This window comes from Hippocampus zosterae, chromosome 20 (assembly GCF_025434085.1).
Source record: "Hippocampus zosterae strain Florida chromosome 20, ASM2543408v3, whole genome shotgun sequence".
NCBI lineage: Eukaryota > Metazoa > Chordata > Actinopteri > Syngnathiformes > Syngnathidae > Hippocampus > Hippocampus zosterae.
The window spans coordinates 6,628,250-6,652,582 of NC_067470.1; the positions used below are offsets into that span (position 1 = coordinate 6,628,250).

The window sequence follows — 24,333 nt, forward strand, 5'->3', positions numbered from 1 at the left end:
CTCGGGAAATGTACACGGTCTTCCGTTTGCGGTCCTCTGCTCCGCGTGCAAAAACAATGCAGAGTATGAAATCTTTGAAGCAGCACGCGGATTGGATGGTATTGCAAGGATTTCATTACAAAGTCATTTTTGCGTAAAATTAGATCCATCTATCTTATGAAGCAGTCATCTTTTTTAAAAAAAATCAACCATAATTCATATTGCACGCTATGCCTTCACCGCTTGATTTAGAAATTTCACCTCACCGATCCGAATGGCGCCCCACACGAGGCTTGAGTAAGTCCCAGCGTGGACCCCACGCCGGACCACCGTTTCGGTGCGACCCATCTATGAAAAGAAACTTTTGCACGTCTATTTTTGTCACATGACACGTACTCCTTTCCATTGTCGTTGCCGCGCTAGCAACAGTCAGCCTGCGCTTAATATTCCAAACTCCGACTCATGAGGATGCACAAAAGAGCAACATCCAGATGGGGGCATTCGCTTTAGACTCCCGGTATCCTGGTCTTTATTAAACGTCAAAGTTATTTAGGGATGGATCCGAAAAATGCAAAGTGACAGTCTGAAAAGCACAGTGAAAAATGTCCAAATATGAGAAAACGACCCCCCCCCCCCTCCGCCCCCTCTTGTTGATTGCGATGCTCGTTGCAGCTTGGCATTCCTTTGCATCATCCCTCAACAGCAGGGCAGATATTGGAGTCCCGGCACACAAGCGCACCAATTAGTTTCGCCGACAGAATTCCTTGATGACAATGACCCTTGTGGCCCGAGCGGGGGGCGGTTGCTACGACAACCGCATGAATGAGGAGCCTATTGTGGCTGACCTTTGTGATATGGCTTCCCCTTGTCCAGTCCCACCGGGAGGGAAAGTGGAGCGGCATTATCGTGCGCATGTCAACTCAACAGTCCTGACCCTGCGCGGCCCCCATTGGTGCTCTTTGGAAGCCTTTTGGTGGCTTATTTATCTGACATCTGCACCATGGGGCTTTGGGCTACTTGGTTTGAACCTACGAACGCAGCGCTCGCTTCAAGCGCTGCGCCCGGAACCTTCTTTCTTTTTATCTTTTGTTTGCGATGCTCCATGAACACGAGGCGCGTTTCAACTCAAAGCTGACTTTTCTCAAGTATGAAATTCCAAAGACGTACGGCAGCTGCTTTCATGCGTGTCGCGTTCCAAAGTGACACTGCGGGCATTTTACAGTGGAACCTCAGTTTTTCTTTTCGGAAAAAATAATGTCCAGTTGAATCATGAGTTCCATGCTCAATCCGTCGCCAGCGGAAAACCACGTTTCGACTCCGCAGGCGATGTCACATTCAATGGAATAAAAACCGCTCTTGTTGAAGGGACATGAACGTGTTTGCGCGAGGTACACTGCTAGCCATTTCTTTCAGAAATCGCGTTGTACGATCGCAATATTTTCATATCATCTGCTGTAATGTCATTATTGCCAAGCAACAATCTGTTGTCGTCAGCATCTTGTTTTGACTTGAGAGGCACCAAACGTTGTTGTTATGCGATTGCTGACCTCTAAACGCATTTTTTTCTGGAATTTTTGACCAACTTTCCACCACTTTTGAATGAAAGACGTGGAATCTCTCGACGCCAAGTCTCCTTGCAAGTAAAGATGCACAAAAGTTGATACACCATACTCGCCTTCACCTCGTTATCTCATCCCTCCCGTTTTCCTGCTGCCACTGATGAGTTTAGTCCACTTGGAGAACAGCCCGACTATATCCTGGGGGGGGGGGGGTTGTCAGCGTACGAGCAAACGGGTCTCTCTCTCTCTCTCTCTCTCTCTCTCTCTCTCTCCTCGGTGCTGTTGCTGAGTGTGGGATGGTACACTGTTGCCACGGTGACCAGTTCAGCGGCGGCGTTCTGGAAAGTCCACTGGCCAGGCCAAAACAGTCGCCATTTAGATTATTTGGAAGCTGTGAAGTAACTCGTCACCATTTCTACTCCAAAGTATTCACGACACCTCCCGGGCTACAACGTGTTGTCGCGTCATCGGAGTTGACAGTCCCAGCGAGCAAAGTGCAATTTATCCAACGCGACGCCGGTTGCGCTCTTAACTCGGCTGTCACCGCCGCGTCGATCCAAGAATAAATGTCTGCGGTTTGTAGCAAACACGTCCGCACGTCAGGGGGAATTAGCGCCACTTAAGCAGCGTCGACCTGCCAGAGCTGTTACGGCGCCGAGGCGCCGTCCCCGCTCGCCCCTCACAGCTCAACCTCAGACTCCCCTCCAATAGCAGCGCAATCTGTCTCTTAACCAAGATGCCTGTAAAGAGGCGCTTGGCTCTATTTGGGTCATCATTAAATAATCCCCAAAGCCTCTTTTTCAAGGGAGGATCAAGCCAAGAGGCGGTTAGAAAGGTTCGAGAGAAACTGATCAAAATTTGGAGCGGCACTGTACGTCCCCCCCAAGATGATGATATAGGTCATCTTGATTGATTGATATGTAGACACGCGTTTATAATAATGTTGGAGGATTACACGGAATAGTTGTCTTTGTCTATATAGTATTGCGGTGTTGTTTTTCCATTTTACCTGTAACATGGCCAGAGCTTGATTTTGCTTTGTCCTTAGTGGAGAGGCTCGCCAGTTGTTTGCCGTGAAATATTGTTGTTTGTTCAGTTAGATGTTGCAAGAACAAATAAATGGAGGCACGGGGTCAAGTAGTCGCCCTTTTGAAGCGTATCACAATGGGAAGCTATTTTTAGAACAGGCCTTCGGGCATCCCATGTGGGTGACCCCTGGTCTCATAGAGCAGAGGCTAATTTTTTTTTTTTTCAGTTTCAGTTACCGAGGTAAGCAAAGTTTACTGCACAATAACGTGTGAAAGGGGACACTCCAGAGAAACGACTTAAAAGTTAGGAAATGGGAAATGGGAAATAGTCGGCCCCTATCAAGATAATTATGTACAGCTCTGATTGACAACATTCATTAATTCTGTGTCATGATTTTTTTTTTTCTGAGTCTACACGAACGCGCTTGTGTTTGTTGACAAAACGTGTACGATGTACCAGTTTGAAATCCAAGGTCAAATACTCCTGCGTTCTCGTCGCCCTATTTAGCGTCGAAAGGAAAAGCAATCGTTTGAGAGCGGCGCTCCACTCGTTTTCCCTCAACACGCAACAGATTTTACTCTGCTCCATGATTCAACTGAGGTAAAGCGCGACTGCCTCCTCCTGAGAGATTTTGTGCTATGTATAGTCGCTTTAGCAGCAAATGATTTCTCTTGTTGTTTCTTAGCTTATTTTTTTTTGCCTTCACATTTCGTGGGATTGAGATTTTCTGTCTCTCCTGACACATTGACACAATGGGGGGCTTGTGCCTTATCATGATGTGATGCGTCAAACTTTGTCGCACCACCAAAATGCGGGAAGCCGCTCCACTTTTGATCCAAATCCCGCAATAGGTGGCAAATCAAAACATATGACTTCACTTTGAAATCATTGGGAAAAGGCTAATCGGAGCAATACGAAATCAATGATGTGCGAGGGAAGCGTCGCTCAGCAGATGAATGGGGAAAGGAAATTGCGGAGCACGCTACATTCGTTTTCTCCCACCCCTCTACCCAAGTTTGCGATAAAATCGGAAAGATAAAGTCCCTCGCTGCTTGCGACGCAGGAAAAATGGAAGGCAGATACAGAAGGAGATTAAAGTAGAGTTCGAGAAAAGGGAGATTGCACAGCGGTGATTGAAGCGACTGAGCAGATAAGCAGACAAAAGGCTCGAGCCTCCCGCTCCTTGAATGCAAAAGATGCGGAAAAGGGGAGGAGGGATCATCCCGATAGACGAGATCATATGTGCCATTGTCAGCTTGACAGGTTGTCCCGATCAAGCCGGCGGCAAATTGTTCAGCGTGTGAGCAGGGGGGTTTCTCTCAAGGGGCAGCGGGCTCGCCAATTTCTCATGTCGTGCAGGGACAAAGAAATAAGCAGGACGGCACACGGCGCTCCGCGATAAATGAAGGAGGAGAAAGGCAAAAGGGAAACGGAATGCCCAAAAAGTCCATCTCGGATTACGCAACGCCGTTGCCGCAGTGCAAAAGAACTTTTCCTTTGTGGCCTTCAATAAGTCATGATTGCAAGTGACCGATTTCATCTTTGTCTTGGTCTGATTTCCCTTTCGGAGGTGTTTCCTTGACTTCTTGCCTGTTTTGTTTGTGATATTTTTATTAAGTCAACGATGCGAAGAAGAGCCCCTCGAGACCGATGATTTTTTTTCCCCATCCATACTGATGCTCGACTATCGCCGAATTGTGCTGCCTCCGCGGCCCGGCTCGGACGGACGGGGAGTGTTTAAGACTTCTCTCCGGAGCCAGACGGCTCCCGCATGAGTTGCCGTTACATGGAGAAAAATAGTGAGCGTCGTTGATTTTTGATGTGGTTTTGTCACGCCCCGAAACAAGAATGGAGCATTGAAGCCTCAAGTTTCACTTTCTCAGGCTATTTGGACTTGAGCTTGACCACATGTGAACCGTCCCTTGACTCTTCTGCTGCCCTTCAGTGTTAATGCACAGACCAAATGGTCGCGGTACTCCTTTGCTCCTCATCATTAGCGGCGTTCTTTGAGCAGACCAGCCTCGCTAACCTCAATAAGCAAAGCTGAGAAAAAGTCAATATATCGGGACGACTAAATGCATTGAGTTGCAGCAGTCTCTCGTACTCGTTTCTGACTCGAGCTGAGATGCGGAGCGAGGTCCGGCGCCGAGGATCTATTTTGTCACCCACCTTGCACTAAATGCATCAAAGAATCAAAGCGGTCTCCAAATTCTAAAGAGGGCGATGATTTGTCTCCCACACGCCGCGTCACTCAAGACTGAAAAGTCGATACAGCGGCACTCCAAACATCCCAAGAGGGCTGTAAATGCTTTTTCTTACCCTTCGTTTGATGGGAGATGGGTCAGGGTGCAAGGGTCAAGTATACCATTTTATGATCTCGCATCAAAAAATATTTTCCTGCTTCCTAATGAACCATTTCCATCCCAACACTCCCATCACCACCACATTTAAAAAAAAAAAAAAAACCTACCACTCATCCTCATTCTCAGAACTACCTTCAGGCCACTCAAAGCATAAAAATAAGGAGCGACGCTCGTCTTAGGGCGATGGCATTCGGTTATTTTTTGCAGGCGTTTGCTTCTCGAAATTGCAGCTCATACAGGTTTTACATCAGAGAATGAAATACAATTGCCATTGTATTCATTCATGGGGGGGGGGGGGGCGAACTTGCACTTGACGTGTTGGCTGCTACTTAACATGTGAAACCAGCAGAGAAGAATTGCTGCCAATGTTGGTGCAGACTCCACCTAAAGGACAAACATATTAATGTATTTTGATGCTTATGTGACGCCGAAAAGGACACGTTGCAGCTGTCAGACATTCACGTGCGCACCTTTTATCGAAAAAGAAACTTGACGGGATGACGAATCCGCCGACGCTTCAAGCCCAGAAAGCACATGTGCCACCAAGATAAATTCAGGCACAGGGCTGACATCTGTATTTGCAGTAAATGGGGCTTGGGAGGGCGGGGGGGTTACCATCAGGGCACCGCGGTTCAAGTGGACTTTTTGCTCGGACTAACTTAGATGGTGCGGAGTACACCTGCCAGCCACATGTGGATGGGAAACTCCATCGTCATCACGAAAAGCGAGGGTGGAAGGGGGGGATCGTTAAGTCATTATTGATGTGCTTTCTGCCGTTTTTATCGCCACCAGACGTAGTCGCAACACGCAGACGCACACTTGGACGGCCTCCGAAGAATAACACCATTGTATGAGGCATCCGGAGAGCCTTTGGGCTAATAGAAAAAGTGCAGACGTTGACGAGGCTCGGCCACCTTTAAATTGTCTGGAAAGCGCGCTGTAAAAACAGTGGCGGCCACGTGCTTGTTTCACAAGGGACCCGCAGTCTTTTAAATCCGCGGTAATGAGACGCCTCCACTTTACGAGGAACTGAAAAGGAAAGAAAACAGGCGAGACTTTGCAATTTCCCTCCTTCATCGACGAAAGCCTTCATGACGTCCTTCCGATGTTGGACCCGAGACGGCCAAATACTCTGCTCACACGTACCGAGGAACTGAGATTTATGGTCCAGTCAAGCATTTATCACCTTAATTAGTTATTGAATTGATTAAAAAAAAAAGCCTCGAATTTGTGTCCAACAGATTCTAAGCACCCACTCACGGGCGCCATCCAAAATGATTCACTGCTTTGAACGCGGATGATCAACTCCATCGCGGTCGCTACGTGCACTGTGCCGTGCGGTACAGAACAGGAAGGCTCCCCGACATGTTGAATTCAAACAGCGCAACATCTGCGGAGGAGCCTTCATTTCACGAGCCCGCCAATGCGACAGCCGAGGACACGCAACATGATCCGAGACGACGCGCAAGCATCCCGCATCCCGCATCGCGCACCGCCAACCTCACTATGGAATCTTTTTCTTTTGTAACGCCGTGCACTTGAACAGCATCGCTGCCACTTTGCATCTTCTCTTCATCCTTTTTCTTGTCTCTGAACGAGGCTATTACTAACCGTGCAGGAACGAAGGCGGTTAACGAGGGAGGATATTCTAGAGGCCGACCGGGGCTGCGTTCGCCCCATGCAGCCGCCCTCTCCTCAGCGTGGTATTTCCTCTCCATTTTTTAAAGAAGGCAATTGTTGCTTTTCCAGCTGTGGCTGACCACCTCTTATGTGCTTTCCTGCGTTTTCGTCTCCCGCTCGGGTTCCTCAATAAGCCCGTATGCATTGACAGGAGTGTGGAATATGAAGGAGTGGGGGGTGGGGGGCATCTCATTCTTTCCACCTGTACCCATCTTCTTTTTAATCGCCTCCATTGTCTTGCTCTCTGACGACTCATTTTGTGCCTGCCCAACGTCTTTTAAGCGCCGCTTCTCCTGACGCTTGCTTCATCTCTTCTCATCCTTTTGGCCACCTAAGTCTCCGTCATCCGTTTGACTCTTCTCTCTTTCTCATTCTAAGCGGCTGCGCACCAGTGATCGATCTTAAGTGACCCCAGACGACCCAGTGGCCTCTGCTTCTTTCTTTTTCCAGCAGATCAGAGCGAGTCTGCAGGCCATTTATTCAGCTACTTCACTTAGATAAGGGGAAAAGAAGAATCTACAAAAAATAATAATAATAATAATAATCCTGTATAGGCCCACAGTATATTTCCTTACGATGCAAATGCTTGTTTTCCAGGCCCTACAATTTGAAGAAAATTATACAGAAAACAACAACTTACAAATTACTTCAACCTATAAATGTTTAAACACAGTAAGGCAAATAACACAAAAAAAATTGGATCCCCATGATTGGCTGGCAGCCGATTTTTTTTTTTCCCCCCCTCTTGACTGGGATAGTTTGCAGCTCACCCGCAATCCTAACAAGGACAAACGGAAGAGAAAACGGATGGTCGGATAATTTAAAAAGATGTTTTTTTTCTTTTTCTGCAAAGTATTCAACCATTATGAATCCATCTTTTGTCCTGATTTGGGTCGTCTTCAATTGACCCACCATGCATGACAGCCATGAGGAGGCCGGAATACCTGCAAAAAAAAAAAACTCACCAGCAAACTCCGCAGTACAAATAAAGGGTTCCTCTAATAGACAATAATAATAATAATAATAATAATAATGCATTTTATTTAAAGTGCCTTTCATGCCACCCAAGGACACTGTACAGACAATAGAAAATACAATGTAAAAATTAGTAAGCGAGATATAAAAACAGGACATAAAATCATAAAAACTTCGGAAATGGAAGAGCTATGTGTTGTAGGCAATCCTGAACAGGTGTGTGTTTTAGACGGGACTTGAAAGTGGAAAGAGGTGTGCAGTTTTGGAGGTCCAAAGCTTAGGAGCAGCGTGACTGAAGGCTCTGGCTCCCATGGTGCTCAGGCGGGTCGGGGGCACTGATAAGTCTCAAAGTTAAAACAAACACTGAAACCTCAGGCACATCGGAAGAGACATTTAAATATGCACTAAGTAGTGCCAATACAAATTGTAATACAAGTGACTAGGGTGGAGGTGGGGGGCCTTACACAAAGAGACTGTTCATCTCCAAGGGATGTATTTGGGTCAGGCCCACAGCTGTGCACACACATGGGCACCCTGCACAGACAAAACCACACACACGCCTTAAGAAACATCTGTTTTGGGCCACCAGTCGAGCCCACATGGACCCCAGGGCATTAAGTAACAACTAGAGGTGAGACGTCTCAGTAAATATGCCCCATCGTGCTTTGGGGCCAGTCCAGCGTTCCGGCAATCGAATGACGCACGAAGCATGTCAACAAAATCAATACCTGCCTCATTTCTGAGAATATTTAATAAAGTTGGCCAAAATCTAATTAGCCATGTTTTGTTTGTATTGTGTAGTGCGCGCCGTATGAATATGTATCGTGGTGGGGGAGGGCTTAACTTTGGTCGTCTTTATTTTTAATTGGAGCAGCTAGAGGAGGTAAAAGCTAAACATAGAATGCGAGTGAACGCATCGCAGCTAAAAGTGGTGCTCTCCGGCTTTGATGTGGAGCCAGCAGAGGCGTCGCGAAACAGCTCGGTGCTTCGCAACAGATTTAGGTGCCAATCTTAAATTAAACCCGTCCCGGCGATCTACGCCGCCTTCTGCAACACTTCCTGAACCGACTCCGGGGAAGTCGGAGGAGCTGCAAAACTGTTGGTTCGATATTGTTGCATCTGCGCACCAATGCATATGCTTTGGTGCGCAATTTGATGTCCTCGGATGACAGGATGCAAGTCACCGAAAGCAAACAAACAAAAAATAGCAAACTGCTCATTTGTGTTTTTCCGACTTTCTTGAACCCGAAGTCTGAAGTCCTCTTCCCAAACGCAGCCACCTGCTCTTTCAAGGGCTCCACGTGAACGCCGCATGCTCGTTTGTTTGAAACTGTGGTTCAGATCATGAACGGATGGATGAACGTGAGGTGGAACAACAATGATTGATTATGGATTGACTTATTGGTTATCTGACAGCACACCAAGGGGAAAAAAATATACAAATGAATTATTTGAGTCTCATTTGTTTGAAACTGTGAGGGGTCTCACAGTAATTTGAAATTAGAGCTGAAAGGCACATGAGAATTTGCCGGCGAGTGTGTGTGTGTGTGTGTGTGCGTTTGTGTATGGGCATATGTGTGCATGTCCGTATGCTGAACACGATTTCCGTATAAATTATTTGATAGTTAATTTCAATTCTGCCACAAGGGTGCTTGAAAAGGTGACATTGTGTATGAAATAATAAGTCATCATCATAAACAACCCACTCCAACTCGGAATGATGAATATACGGGACGCAGCGGACTACGCATGGACTATTCGCGAGGGATAGGGACCGAGCCGGCCCGCAAAACCCCAAATTATGCGCATAGCTGATGAAAATGTTCCCTTCCTTGGATCCACGGTGAATAACACCAGACATCCACACACATGGGGGGGAATCCTAGAGTCAATTTTCTACTTTCCACTTGAAGTCCTCATGAAAGTAGTGACAATTATTTTTCAAATCCATCTCTCACTTTCCTCGCATTTAACAAATACAATTTCCCAAATCCCAATTGACCCAAAAGAGGAAAAGCCGTTGACTGATTTCATGCCGCACAGCGAGGAAAAGAAAGCTCATCTGACTTTGTACACTGTATGTAAACTTCAGGTTTCAAGTGTGGTACCTAGAGTACGTACGTAGCCACACGTTAATGAATTCATCATTTTTGCCAGGTAACAAACAAAGCACTCAGTCCCCGTAAGGTCACGCGACAATCCGGGTTCATTTTCTATTGACAAATAATCAAACCGACTCCTATACGCGTTTATCGGACCCGTGTGGCCCTTTTCAATCAAAGCTACTTTACATTCCGCGTGCTAGCGCTTCACCCGGTGTGATGATTTAGCGCGAGGCAGCGGAGTGGATTAAGTGTGCGCTTCACGCTCTCTGCTTCATGCCTCCGAAGGAGGGCACGGTGTCATCGATCACCGCGAGACACCGTGGAAACGTTGAAGTGAAACGTGATTAGTCGGCGTGCAGCGTGACGCGTGCAACAATGACACCTTCAGCCTCAGAGTTTTCCCATCGCCCAGATGTCACTCATGCCCGAGTTTGCCGCCACTCCCTATTCCAGCACGCTTGCGCCTTACGGGCCTGATGATGAGAGGGCGGCGTGGCTTCGTTCGTCGCGGTCATCTCCCGACCTCAAGATTGCGGGTTCCATCGTGAACCCTTGCGACCGCGTCGACGTGTCTTCCGGCAATCTACCGAATGCCCAAGTGCCGCCGCTGATGCTGCGTCATCAGTAAATGCATGACGGGGCGCTGTCAGAGGACCTGAAGGGGAGACGAGTGTGAAATGACTCGACGCCCGTTTACTCTGATGATGTCGTGTTGTTTTCGGATTTTTTACCTTCTAGCCAAAGCATTTGTGTCATCAAAACCGCCCTACCCATTCTTGAGGACTTGCACACTGCAAGAATCAAGACAAGGGCAGGGAAAATCCTCCTGGATCCCCCGCACCCTGCCCACCACCTTTTCCAGCCACTCCCCTCAGGCAGACTCTACAGATCCATGCGCACCAAATCCAGTAGACACTTAAACAGCTTCTTCCCTCTAGCCATTAACTCCTTAAACAGTCACTGACGTAGTCACTCTTCTTGTACTACAAAATGGTACTACAAAACTACTGGTTACTCTAAAATGGTTCAATGATTTTGTTGTATACGATGATACTAGTGCAGCGTATTATACCAGAGACAAATTCCTTGTGTGTTCTACATACTTGGCCAATAAAGATGATTCTGATTCTGAAAAGTGGGTTGTAGTGCACTTTAAATGCAATGTATCAATTCAATAATGTGTTTATTTCTTGCTTGTAGTTTGCATTAGTGTACAACTGTACACATAAAGTGAAATGTAATTCGATCAATCCTTGTGAGAAAACTTTTACAGACACCTTGATGCAGTTTAATGTCAATATTTCACCATTGCTGCCCTCTTCCCTCCGAGAGCGTTGTTTGAAGCAGCCTATGCTGGGCAGCGCACGGAAGCAAATGCAATTATGGCCTCCCGGCAGATTCCTAATCACTCTGCCCTGATGTTAAAAGTTCTTTTTAATGGGTTTTGAATTTCAAAGACACAGCAGTAATTCACTGGCTTGCGTTTTCGCCGCATGCAAATAAGCTTATTATCTGGCCGTTCTTGAATGCGGACCTCAAGATATGCTGCCGACTTTATTCCGGAAGGGCCCCCAAAGACGCCGTTTCGCAATGTACAGTATCAAGTTGTGAAAAACATGTTTATTTATGACACTTTTTTGTTTTGTTTTTTTAAAGCTGTTTGTTCTCAGTCGGGTGTTTGTCACTATAGCACACCTGACAGAGGGATATTTTCGGACTCTTGCACTCTGTAATCAGCAACGGTATAATAAGGCGGCAACATACTGTAAATTACTAACTTGCACAGGCTTGCAGAGTCCAACTCTGAACAGATATGCGTGTGGATGTGAGGCAGCTTCACAAGTTCACTTCTGGTTCAACACAAAGGGGATTTCGAAGGAGTTTAGGTCAAGGCTCAGACTTTTTTTTTTCTCATGGCTTCACTCTGTACTTTGCGCACCGGGGCAAAGTTCCCAAAAGTGTTCCCACAAAGTTGGAAGCAGAATTGTCCTGAATGTCTTGGTAAGATGAAGCATCAATTAGAGTTAAGTGCTCGAGGCCTTCTTCAGGAAAACAAGCCTGGAGCATTATCCGTCATCCATCAAAGATTTCAACTGGCACAATGCAATCAGTCATTAGCCTACCAGATGGAGAAACGGGATTTAGTCACTCTTCAAAGCTAATCTGTTCAGCGGCATGGAGGTGTCGTAGCACAAAGTGGTTTGCAAGTGCGCCGCACGAGTTGTTCGGTTAAACGTATTTGAATAAATAGACATCCTGTGAACGCGTCTAAGAATTGGGCGTCCTCGCATTGTAAATCCAGCGCAGAGAGTTCTGGCCCATTATGTAGCTTCATAACGTAAAATCAGTTGCTGTGCTGCTGTGCTTCCAATTTTGTATCACACGACTGAAACCAAGTACAGTGCCATGAAAGCGTTTATGCTCCTCTTTCTCTCTGCACGAGTGAAGCCAGACACATAAAAAGAGTTCATCCATAGTTTGGACGATGTTATTGCCCTCGTATAAGGAAGGAGACAAAATGGCAATAAAGAATGTGGCTTTTGTGTCGAATGGTCTCCGCAAGCAGGAGGAAGGGGCGAGACTCGATGCTCTGACATCTGTTGACGTGGTCTGGCAGAGATGAGACCACGGCGGGCGTCCGCAGGCTCCGTCTCCGACTCCGCACCCCTCTCGCCCCACGTTACCCTTGGGAGACAGGCTCTCCGGCGGCGGCGACTCGAGCAGAGCCGCACGCAAGCAATCTCGCTCATTAGCACTCCAACTTTGGGAGATTGCGCCAGTCTCTGTTGTTAATGGGACAATTTACGACTCAACAGACACAGGAACAGAGTCCACGTGAACGTGGTCAGCTAATTAATCGGTTCCACTGGAGCTGAGGCCTAATTTACTCTCCCCTCCGACACATTTCCTCCGATAGCGCACTCCTCAAGGCAGCTTCCTTATGGCTCACTTCCTATCCAAGGTTCCTTGATGTGCGCTGAAGAATACGTGGTGTTTGTTTTTTGTTTTTATTTTTTTAACTGCTGAGAAGGTGGTGGTGGTTTTCGAGGCATTTAATTGCTGAGCTGTAGATGTTGACCATCGGATGAGCTTGTTGATTGCAGGCAGCGTACGGGAAGATGAATGACGGAGCACTTGCGCTTGCTTGGAGTCTCCCTTGAGGTTTGACCAATGAAGTGGCCGATAAAAAGGAAATATGCGCTCCCACAATATAAAGCGACGTTAGATTGTCATGGCTCTCTGGATCTGTGCAGGTGGCAACCTCTTCAGTCTATAAAGGGGGCCAATTAAGTGATTCTGGGTAGATAGATGCAGCGAAATGAAGAAGAATCAATCAGAAGAGTGTCGTCAATGTTGGTAGGGGGTTCTCAGGACCCGACCGTTTTTACATCCCACCATTTACTTTAATTGTTTTAATAAAGTCCCGCATATAGTTAGCCGGTTCTTGTTATATTTCTTCGAAGCGTGGCACGGGCATAAAATTGCACCCGTGTCAATTGTAATGTCTGTCCGCTGCTAAGCGGGGAAAATTTTACATTTACAGCGACACCCAAGTGAGCAGCCAGAAAATTTGAGCCCTGCGAAAAGATGTGACAGACTCTTATATCAGGTTCTAAAATGCCCGCCGGGGGGCCCTCGTCATCACTACCCGTCCCCATGTTATACCATCAAGGAAGTGTCATGAAAGACACCCGACCATTTATCCACAAGAAATGCCATCCATTATTCGCTCTCATATATTCCACACCCTCAGAAGCTCGTGTGATTGATAATTGATGATTTTGGTCATTTAGAGCATTCCTTGCAAACAAAAAATAATAATAATAATAAGAGAGTTCTCAGCCTTGAAAGACTCTCGTTTTATTGGATGCAAGTCTACTTGGCATCGAGGTAGGAATTCAGTCCTGCTTGCGTTTTTGGTCTGTGGCCATGTCCTTTTTCTTGCCTGCAACATTTGCTTTGCGTTTTCTGCACGCCTGGGGAGAAAGCAGGTGCGCACGTGTGACTGGCAAATCCGTCCGAGATGTGCGCCTGCTCCCAGCTGTAGACGGTGATAGTGTAATTCTGCAGCCGGTGAGACGTTCACTTACCCGTTAGCCAAGCATGTAATTAAGCTTTAAAAATGTCACCATGCGCAGAGGTGGGCTTTATGTTCCCTTATCGCTGCAGCCCCGTGTGGGGCTTGATTTAATGTTTGTTTGCTGTTGACTTTTCTAGTTAGAAAAGTTCCCACTGCAGTTCTGCTCAGTAATTCGTTTCATCATGCAAGCGGTGAAAGTAGGCAAGGCGTGCTCCGGGTCATTTTGGTCAGAGTCGAGCGCTTTTTTATTTTCATTTACAGTGGTAATATCCAAACTATCAATCACCTTTATCTTCGCCACTTAATACTGAAGTGTCATCAAGACCAGGCCGATTTTGGTCTAATTCTATGGGGCGGGGGGGAGGCTGCAGCGTTGTCTCGGTATTGTGTTGCCACATGCTGAAATGTAATTGGAATATTTCAGGACACCCTACAGGTTGACACCTGTTTTGCTTGGATAGAGGTTACCCTGTGGCCGTAGCAGAGGCGCGATGTTGGCCGAGGGGATTGTCTTGTTGTGACAACCGGGAACGCCCCTCCCTTGGCATTGAGAAGCAGCGCGCTGACATCAGCCTGAAGGTTTGGGGTCGGGAGCTGCCGTCTCAGCATTCCGTCAGCGGCTGGATTTTTCACAGGTTGACGCGGCGTTGTCAGGCACGTCTCGGATAGCCGATGCAGCGGCGGCGGCGTCTTGGGTAGAGGAGGTCGATTCACACGTTTTACAAGGTTTTCGATCAATGTGTCAAAATATTTTTGAAAAAAAGTTTGATGTTGGGTTTAGGCGCTCTGAGAGCACACCTCTAACCTCTAAATGAACAAGAAGTGGAGAAGAAATTTTAAAAAGTTTGTCGAGAGAGCCCCTGTCACACTTGCTGTAATGGGTTTTAGTCTGAGGTCATATTGAAGTTCCTCAAGCAGTCACCGAGGCGGGGCCACGCCATGCTTGTAATTGCTGTCTAGTGATGCGTGAGAGCCTTTCACGGTCATGTTTGTCATGTCCGCCCCCCCCCCCCCCCCCACACCAACACACACACACTGCTTATTGTTAAATTCTTTGCCTTATCTGGAATTGCTTACACACAGGTACGCTAACCACCACTACCCCAGCGAGAGAAAGCGAGCTCAGTAAATATAAGAGCGATTTGTGAGCCACTTGAGGGTTTGGATGTGCCTCAGGGTGGGGAAATGCGGGCGACAACTAAACGAGCGAGTGGTTAGTTTGCGTGCGCACGCGTGCAAGTGTGTGTGTGTGTGTGTGTGTTCATTGACTTGAACCTCACATTTGCAAACAGATTGGAAGCAATGTGTGCATCCGACTGAAGCGGCCGACATTTGCGTTGATTCAAACGTGCTCACATAAGCTCGAATGCGCATCGTCACCGATGCTGGAGAGTGAAATTGTGTTTGGGGGATGGAAAAAGTACATCCAAAAAATAGACCAAGTGCTTGTCTTTTGATGAGTGATTCCAACGCCACACTGGACACAACAGATAAGGTTGTGAAACAAACAAGGCCATCCGATCCAAGAGAGCTCTTCAATCCCACTCTTGGACAGACATTTTTTCCCGGAATTAATTTTCCCTCTGATGTTGGGAGGAGGGGTCGCACAAACGTCGTTTGCTGGCTAGCGACACATGAAGATAATCATCATCACTGGGGTCCTCTTCGCTGCCATGTTTTGATGAGCCTGCTTGAATGAGGTGTCATCAAGTACAAGCACAAGCAGGACATGAGCACCCAAAGAGGGGATGCGATGTTTATTTACCCAGCTGGACATACGAAGAGATATAGATTGCGACACTATTTGAGGACCGACGCGAGCACGTTGACACGCGTTGTCGTGACAACCGGTATTTGGAATTCAAAGTGCCTTAGAGTTTTTCCTGCTTTGGATTTTCCTGTCGATGACGCACATGCAATTGCAACGTGTGTGAAGTCGCAAGATGCGGTTGCTTTATAGATGGCGGTGTCACGGGCCCCTTTTGTGTGCCCGGGCCAAGCAATGAATCAGATGGCAGCAAAAACAATGGCGGACTACCGGACCTGTATTCTTAACGCTGGAAATGAAAGGCCTCCTGACATCTGCGGTGTTTAATTGCAGTGGCACTCCTGACAAGAAGTTGGAATTCCCTTTCGGAAATTGCGTGCGAATGCAGGAAATGTCGTGTCCAAAGTCGCGGCTTGTTTGCTGCATTTATTGGAAAAGTTCTGACTCCACCAAGAGACACTTTTGAAACGGTCATAAGCAGACGCCAGATAACGGCAAACCACGAGCGGCAAAATCCCTCTGAGAGAAGAAGCGCATGCAAACTCAAACTCCACACTGGCCTCTTTGTGCTTTGCGGCGTTTAAACAAAGTCTGGGTGGATTTTCACTAGTGTGTGTCGTGTCTGGGTGCAGGGCATCAATGGCCATTGAGGTGTGACCTCGGCCTCGCACTCCCCGTGTGTGTTTGGACATTTGAGATGTTTGTTTGCGCGCCGGAGGTCATGAATACAAAGCCGACATTTATGCAGGAGGCTCTTCGCGATATATCGTGTCATCCATATCCACCAAGTCAATAGCGGTGTGAAAATGATCCTCATGACTGCGGGAAGAATTCAATTGATTGGTTCGCCGACGCCTCGGTTTTGTTTTTTTTGTTGCTTTGAGCAGTTGGGGGTGCCCCGAAGCAACATGCGGGTTTCACATTGCGTGATTTTGTTGCGCCTCTTGCGCAGAGTGGAATAAAGTTACCAATCGGGGTTTTGCCTTTTTTTGCTCCTCGGCTTGCTCGGAGGAAAACATCCTCGATTGTGTAACCGCTGCGCCTTCCTCCGAAAAGGAACTGCACTAAAGGGAGATGAACAACCCGGCGCAATTAAATTTGAGCGAGCTAAACATTTAAGTCAAGAGGAGAGCTCGCCGCGATATTAGTCCGGGGGTGCATTAACTGCTAATGTTTGCATGGAGCCGCTGTGTTGCGCCGGTTGCTTTGTTTGCTTTCACCACGCGCGTTTGCGAGCGCAGCCGAAATGACTTTTGCGCTTGCAGGATTACGTATCGCGACCTACGCTGATCCTGAAGCATTTTTTAAAAAGAGAACATCGCGGCCTCCACAGTCGCGTGCCCTTTGTTGCTGTCGGGTCGATCGATCGCAGCTGTATTTGTCAGGTTGTGAACCAAAGTCCGAGCGGAGCTGTGATGGGAGTTTGAGCACGGAGAGCTTGGAGGCGTCTACTAATATGCCCTGTAGATGATTTGAGACTTTAGACGGCCTAAAAGTTTTCTCCTCCAGGGCCAGTCGTGGCTCACAACAAAACGGGCTCCGCCGGCGATTACTTTCGGAGGATGTACGATGAAAGCCGCAGTTCAGTCTGGAAAAACTTGACGGAGGACACGTCCGATCACGTCAATATCGTCTGCCGCGCATATCACCAACGCATTTCTGTTCCGTTTCTTCCCCTGCCATACGGCCACGTGAAATAAAGACTCCTCTCCGGGAGGCTCATTCTTATATTCCGCACTTCTTGAATCAATCTTAGTAATGGCATCACATAAATGATTAAAGTGCAATGATGTGGACGGTCTAGACTGCTCATCGCTTTGCTGCTGCAAAGAAAGAGATCGTTGGCAATTGAGCGGCAATCGTGCCGAGCGCTTTGTTGTTCTTAATGATGCAAGAATGGCTCGAATGTCATCCTGACGTGCGGCAATCGAGGGGCGAGTTGCAAGCGAAAACCTGGTCGGACTCTCCGGCTTTATATTAGCCTTCATCGTCGCTGAAAGTTAGCAGGTCAAGTGTGGTCGCAGCCATTTTGATTCTTCCTGCCGTATTTCATACGCGCAATAAATCCCCGTCGTTCTGCCCCCAGTGCAAAGTCCAACCTCAATGACGAAGGATTCAATGAATGCCTCTCACCGCCTGCTTATAAGGAAAGAAACGAAATGAAAGAAACAAACATGCATGCACACATTTTCAGCTATGTGTGTCGGAGATAAGAGCGCCACATGCACTTGAACTTCTTGGAAGACGCTCGCACGCGTGCTGCTTGACGTGATGCAAACGGCGGGTGATTTATAAGCGTCGCGGCTCACTCCAGACTGTTTGGCGGCAGAATCTCCACCACTCTTTGTCACTACTTTTGCTCTCCTTTCTTTATTTTATTTATTTTTTGGTCCAAGGATATATCTGTGCTGCTTTTTATCTCCCAAACGGAATCCGAGGTGATAATACGTTGCGAGCGCGCAGGACGCTTTCCGGCAGTCTGATCTGATTAAATGTGAGAGGAAGCCTCTTTCTAACCCAAATACGTCTTCTTCTTTTTGGTCTCCAGGTGTGTCTCGCCGATGCTCTCGGCCCCCCGAGGCCTGAGAAGTGAGCCGAGCCCAGGCCCCCATGGGACGCCCTGTTAGCCAGCATGCACTGTTGTGCATGCTGCTGCTGCTGCGGTTCGGTGGCGTGGTGGGAAGGAGAGGCCCCGTGCTGCTGCCCGAGTCGCCGTGTCACAAAACGGAGCATCCGATCATCCCCCACTCGGGTAAGAAAACGCATTGAAAGCTTCCCAAAGTCGGGATGCAGATACGGTTGTGGAATCGTTCACCGTTTGCCATCTGGGGCCGGATTGAGAGTGACGTCAAGGTCCCCGCCCATGATAAGTTGTGGAATCAGCTAGCGGATATGATAAATAATGACTCAACAATGCACGCTTGCATAGTCTGACAAAAAAAAAAAAAAACATTTTCTTTGTTCGTGAATGTCGTTGGTCATCCTGAAAAAATACAAAAACGTCCAAATCTTAATCTACCATTGAAACTTTAGTATACAGTTTTCTTCGGATTACTTTTTTTTTTAACCTATCTCTTTTCGATGACTGTGTTTTGTGTGAATATCCGTCACGCCGCATAGATACCAACTTTTTATTCCCCACACTTGTCTCCCAGCAGCAAAGTGCAAACGTCTGACTCGTTTGGTTCATGTAGTCCCTTTTGAATGCCACTCCAGTGTCTCCTCTGACACACGAGAGGCGTTGAGGCGTCTCTGTTTATTACTTGGCTCTGCAACTTTTATAATGCGTACATGACGCGTCCAATTTCACTGTTCTTTCACCCTTCATCTTTCATTACGACGAACAACTAAACTGGAGCATATCCGTTACGATCAATGCGGCTCCGTCTGCGCAGCACCGGGGTAGCATTGAGCTGTTTTCGCTCCCGTAAGCTTCCGAGTCAGATCATCGCATTGCATTTCATCCGGGGAGAAATTGACTCGGAGGAGAGGTAACGTGTGCAGACATCTGCCTTCAAGCTAGGACGCTCCCTTGATGAGGACGCGTCAAGAGCAGTTCATCAGCTCCGCTCAATTACAGTGTCGGGAATATTTGCATCACTCTGGATGAAATATTTGATGATTTGATTGACATTGCAGACATCATATTAGGCATCGGCTAATGTTTTTTGTGACATTTATTTCTTTTTTTTTTCTTTTTTTGTACAAAAGTTGAGCTGTTTCCCGAGTCACTTACAAAATGACGACATCGGATCTCGTCTCTGTATCTATATTTATTTTTAATATGACATATTGTGTCTTTTTTTTTTTTTTGTTCTTGAGTATTCGAAGGTTTCAGTGAGAAACCCCCCCGTGTGTGGTGCATGTTAGTGTTTCAAAAAGTGAAGTCACTCGGGAAATGGCTTCGGCTCTTCTCCCATCCTTGCCGGGTCGAGAAACTCAACGTGCGGGCCGAATATGACGTACAGGTCTTGATTTATGGGCTCACAATTGAGCAAGATCCATAACGTTGGCTTGCAGAGTACAAATTTAAATCCATCTTCTTCAAACACGCACAAATACTGGTTTCTCAAGGGGAACAATAAATCAGCGCTCCACCAGCTGCCATTTCAACTTTTTTTTTTCCCCCCCTGCATTGCATATTCTCTAAATCCTTTCACTTTCCAACGGAGCTTCGCTTCCGAGAAGCGCTATTCGCTGGGTATTCCGTCTTGTAAAACAAGCCGTGAAAGGTTTTGACCGGCACTGTTTTCCATCAGACTGACAGAAGCATCTACAAGTGGGCCCACTGTCAAGTCAATCAATGAGATAACCGCCGTTTCCTCAGCTTTCTCCTCCAACTAACGCCGATGTGCCGCAACTCTCCATTCGGTCCCGCTGGGCTAGGTTAGAGACGGAAATCGCAAAAGGGGCAGCTTTTTTTAAAAAAAGTACTCCAGATTAAGATGGTGCATGCGTCTCCAACGGGCTTCTTATAGCTTTTATTTGAGGTCTAACCAGCTCATGTGTAAGACGTTGAATCATATGGCACGTGCTTCCCTCCCAGAAATGTAAAACCATAAGAAGAGAACTAAGCCTGTAGAATATAATTCAAGTACTTACAAGAGTATGTGCCATCGTACAGTCCTTTGTGCCCCACGTAGATGCCAACTCATCTTTGCCTTCACCGAGTAGCACTCGTGCTCTGGCCTGACGGTAGCGTTGGCGCAGTTCAAAGGCATCTCGCGCTTCCAAGTTGTCAAGCATACAAAGCTTTTGCCGACCAAATTATAGCCTTTGAAAATGAAGGCCCCGAGTCAGAGCAAAATATGCAGACGGGTGACGAGAAACCTCTCGTTAAACCTATTATGTATCTCTTGAAGTGACTTGCTAGGCGTTGTACACTGAAATGTAATCCTTGTTTGTTTTTTTTAAAGATTGCCGGGGTGCCAAGGCTCCCCGTAGGCTGCCCGCGTAGACGCTATTAAATATTCCGACGCCGAGCGCTAAAGCACAACAAGGCTGATCCCTCTGGATGGGGTTGTGATAGTGGATAGTGCCAGCGCATATTGATTATAGGGATCGAACTGATAGTTTGGGTTCAGTCGGTTTTGTGACTCCAGATAAGACGATTAATTCCGTCTTTAAGCTCTTTGCGCTGGGGCAGTATTTGGAAAGGAGCTGGCACCGATCTGTTCATCTTCTGCCACCTGAATGCGCATTTCGTTCTCATCGCTTTGCGTGCATTTTTCTTTTTGTTTTTGGTTGTTTTCTTTTGGGCAAGAAGAAGAGGTGATAAGAAAAAAAAATGGCAAGAGAAGAACCGACACGAGGGGTTACATGATGGCAATGAATTCCTATTCATAGCAAGGCTTGTTCGATTTGAGTCGAGATAGATTTTTCTCCTTTACAAAAAAGGTCCACAGTTGATGAAGTCCTGTTCACGCGGCAGCAAGCAGGAGGCACCGCTGTACAACAAAATCATAATAACAGTCAATAGCTGTATTAAAAAAAATAAAAAAAAAACACTTGTTGGCCACTAGTTTAAAACAAATGGATGGAAAAAAAGAAAAGTCAATGTGGCTTATTATGTGACGGGACATCTTATTCCCGTGCCTTGGTGCAAAGTATTTTGTTGTGCACAAATTGTAAAATGTGATAATTACGGTCAATAAAAAAACACTCCTAGGATACAAAGATAAAATAATCTCGTGAGAAACGCAAAGCAGGGCGATAAACCAGATTAGGTTGCATTTGACCTTAGAGAGTTTGCTGTATTCTGCGACATTCTTTTTACTGTGTTAGTGAAAAAAAAATCTGATAACACTCCAAGGTTGAAGGTGTAACAGAAGCAACCAAACCCTGAAAGAAGTGGACAAAAATCATCATGGCGACGGGTCACGTTTGCCTGAATGTCTTCAAGGGAGACTTTGTCTCTCTCTCTCCCTCTTTGTGAGATTGCGGGCTGCTTGTGGAAGGGCGTGGCCCACATAGGTCGTAGCCCGCTGATGACCGTGGTTTTGTAAACTTGGCACAACACTTGGCTGACAGAACTGCTACTGCGGTGTAAGGTTGCTGTGGGCACAAGAGTGCTCTCAGTCACCCTTCAACCTTTTTTTTTTTTTTTATGGTGGTTTTTCAAATGCGGGCTTCGGAAAAGACGGCTCCATGCATAACATTGAGCGTGTTTCTACAATAGGTGCGCTCAGTCTCAATATAGCCTCAGCTGAGTTTAGGCTTAAATGTACTCCGTTCTTTTTATTTTTCGGAAAATAACGTGTCTTATTGCCGCTCAATGCCCTGAAGACCCACTGCACTATATTAATAGTGTTTTATTTAACAAGGGGTCTTCAGTGAGGGTTTGGAGGCTTTTTTAAAGCATTGTTGTAAAGCGTGTTGTCAACAAGGCCGTGCCGTCCCCGAGGAGGAGACTTTATTGTTTTATAGCCACGGACTGAAGTTCAGATTTCATCTTAGCAAAAACAGGAAGACCTGGCTGATGTCTCACGTGTCCTACTTGCTGATTTGGCTTGAGCGCACTACTGCCAAATGTAAACATCTTCATGGTTTGCTTGCACCTTGCTTTGGTTACATGACTGCAAATTTTTTTTTTCTTTTTCAGAAACAGTATGAGCCCAAGTTGTCTTTTCACTTTCTTTATTCTGCCATCGACCACAGAGACACGTCCAGTCCTCTCGTCCCTCCCCATTTAACCTTAACGCACTTTTTTCACACAATTTTTACTTTTCATCATCCATCTTCCCTGCAGCTTCGCGCCGGTTTATTTTGCACGCCTTAGCAGTGGCCCCGGGGGCAAAGCGCCGCCACAGAAATTTGAGTGGCAGGACCTTTAGTTGTAAAATCGGCTTGTTTTTCTTGTTTCTTGTTCGGAATAAGACAAAGAAAGCTCGGTTGGCTCAAGGTCTTAAATGTCCTCCGTTTTGTGATTTGTGTCGGCCCCAGCAGGTGTTTATTTTTTCAACTTCTCGTCTGAACCGTTTCCTCCCGTGGACTTCACCGAATAGTTGCAATTCTTCTCCCGCCCCATGACCACAGAGCTGTATTTAGAGTGAATTGACTCTTCGTTTCTATGAGAGCCCGCTGCCACGCTCTTTTTGAACCGCTCCCAGAAAAAAAAAACATCCCCGCTTCAAAATCGGTTCCACATGTTGCCATTGTTGTCATCCTGGCTGCACCAGAGCTGCAATGTCAGAGCTGTGCCAGATCGGCGCGGCCTCTGATGCCGAGCGCAAATATTTATCCTTCCTGCCTTTTTGTCAGCCGCTCCGTGTCAAAGCCTGGGAATAACAAATGCGATGTGAGCGATGGCGTGTTCTATTTGGAGGAGGAGGGGGACGGAGGTTAAGGGGATAAGACGGAAACCGATGCAAGGGAGGGGGGGGGGGGGGGGATTGGCGTGTATGTGCGTATACTTTGCTTTCATGTTGGCACTGAGCCCGGCCTCCTTTTTGGGAACTCTCACCGCAGCGATGGGGTGTCTGATCCTGCCTGCGTGTGAGTCATTGTGCCTTCATCTCGTCTGCAACCAGGACTCGGGCACGCGTCTTGCTTCCATGTCTGTGACGTGATGAAATCCCAGGCATTAAGTGTACGTCTGGCACGGTGAACCCATGTGACAGGCTAAGAAAACGGAACGGCGGTGCTTTTCATGATATTTACTGGCTTGTCTTCCTTCCTTCCTTTGCTACTGAGTTAACGATTAGGTTGATTTGTTTGGCTCTGAACGGGCTCGTAAAAAACCTCCCCGGGGTGGCCTTCTGAAGAGCTATTTCAACCCTGCACGAGGCACATCAAGATCCCACAAATGCTCATGCCTGTTACAAAACCAAACTGGAACGGACGGGTTGAACTCCGGTGACTGGAAGAGCCCATCGACGCCGTTTATTGGCCTCATCACAAAAGGCTGTAAAGCCCGAGTGCCGTTCAAACAGGACCTTTTGCCCTCGTTGCATACCGTTGCATTTACCACGTCTTTCACACGCATGGACAAACGTCACGCATAAACACGCAGGCGCTCTCCCGCGGGAAAGTGGAGGAGATTTATGAGGCTCGCTTCGCCAAGTCTGTCGTCCCTCAGGTGGTGTCACAGAAACATTTGTATGCCATGGATTTTCTTGATAGTCGGGGGGGGGGGGGGGGGATCATAGCGAATGAATCATAGGTTCACAGATTGGCACTCTCCCTCCAGAAAAAAAAATAAAAATAAAAAAGAACACATGGCAGACGCTCAGACAAATGAAATGTTTCAGGTGAAATTGACTGTGCTCTTGATTTTCGTGATGCTCATTGTGACAACCGAAGCCAACATCAGGAGTGCGTTTCGTTGAAAGAAAACACAGAGAGGAAATGATGGACTTATTTGGTTTCGCCGAGCTGGACTTTGGTCTCAGTACATTAGCCGTGACGCACAGGTGTTGTTTGGAAGCCGCCGTCCCTTCGCTCTCCTTGTCTTTGTTTGGAGCGGCTCAGAACTGGCACATTTGTCACACTTATGTTTGCTTATGGTGCTTTCGGTCGAAATGAAGAAGCGGGACAACACATTTTTCAGTTCCACTGCAAATTTAAAATAAAATTAAAAAATCTCCGTTTGGAAAGCATCCTGTGGCTCATTGCGCAAGAAGATTTCTGTACATTCCCTTTTGAGCAAATGTAAACAGAAATCCCATTTCAGGGGGACAATTATTTCTTTTAGCATGCAGTTGAGAGTCTACTTTTTAAACCCTATTCGAGAAGGTTGTAGCTAGCATGAAAGTTTCCGCCCCTTTTTTTTTTTTAATGAATCTCGATTGACTTG

The 24,333-nt window shown here is 46.9% G+C and overlaps 1 protein-coding gene across 2 annotated transcripts in view; it reads left to right on the plus strand.

Moving 5' to 3' along the window:
* The window catches only part of sema5a (sema domain, seven thrombospondin repeats (type 1 and type 1-like), transmembrane domain (TM) and short cytoplasmic domain, (semaphorin) 5A), a 67,545-nt gene that overhangs the window by 833 nt on the left and 42,379 nt on the right, over nucleotides 1-24,333 (plus strand). For both annotated transcript variants that reach the window (XR_007960343.1, XM_052054432.1), the window contains exon 2: nucleotides 18,088-18,291. Coding sequence is in view for 1 of the 2 variants with exons in the window: in XM_052054432.1 (XP_051910392.1) it covers nucleotides 18,150-18,291 (142 nt within the window). In the remaining variant the exon portion in view is untranslated. The remainder of the gene's footprint in view (nucleotides 1-18,087; nucleotides 18,292-24,333) is intronic.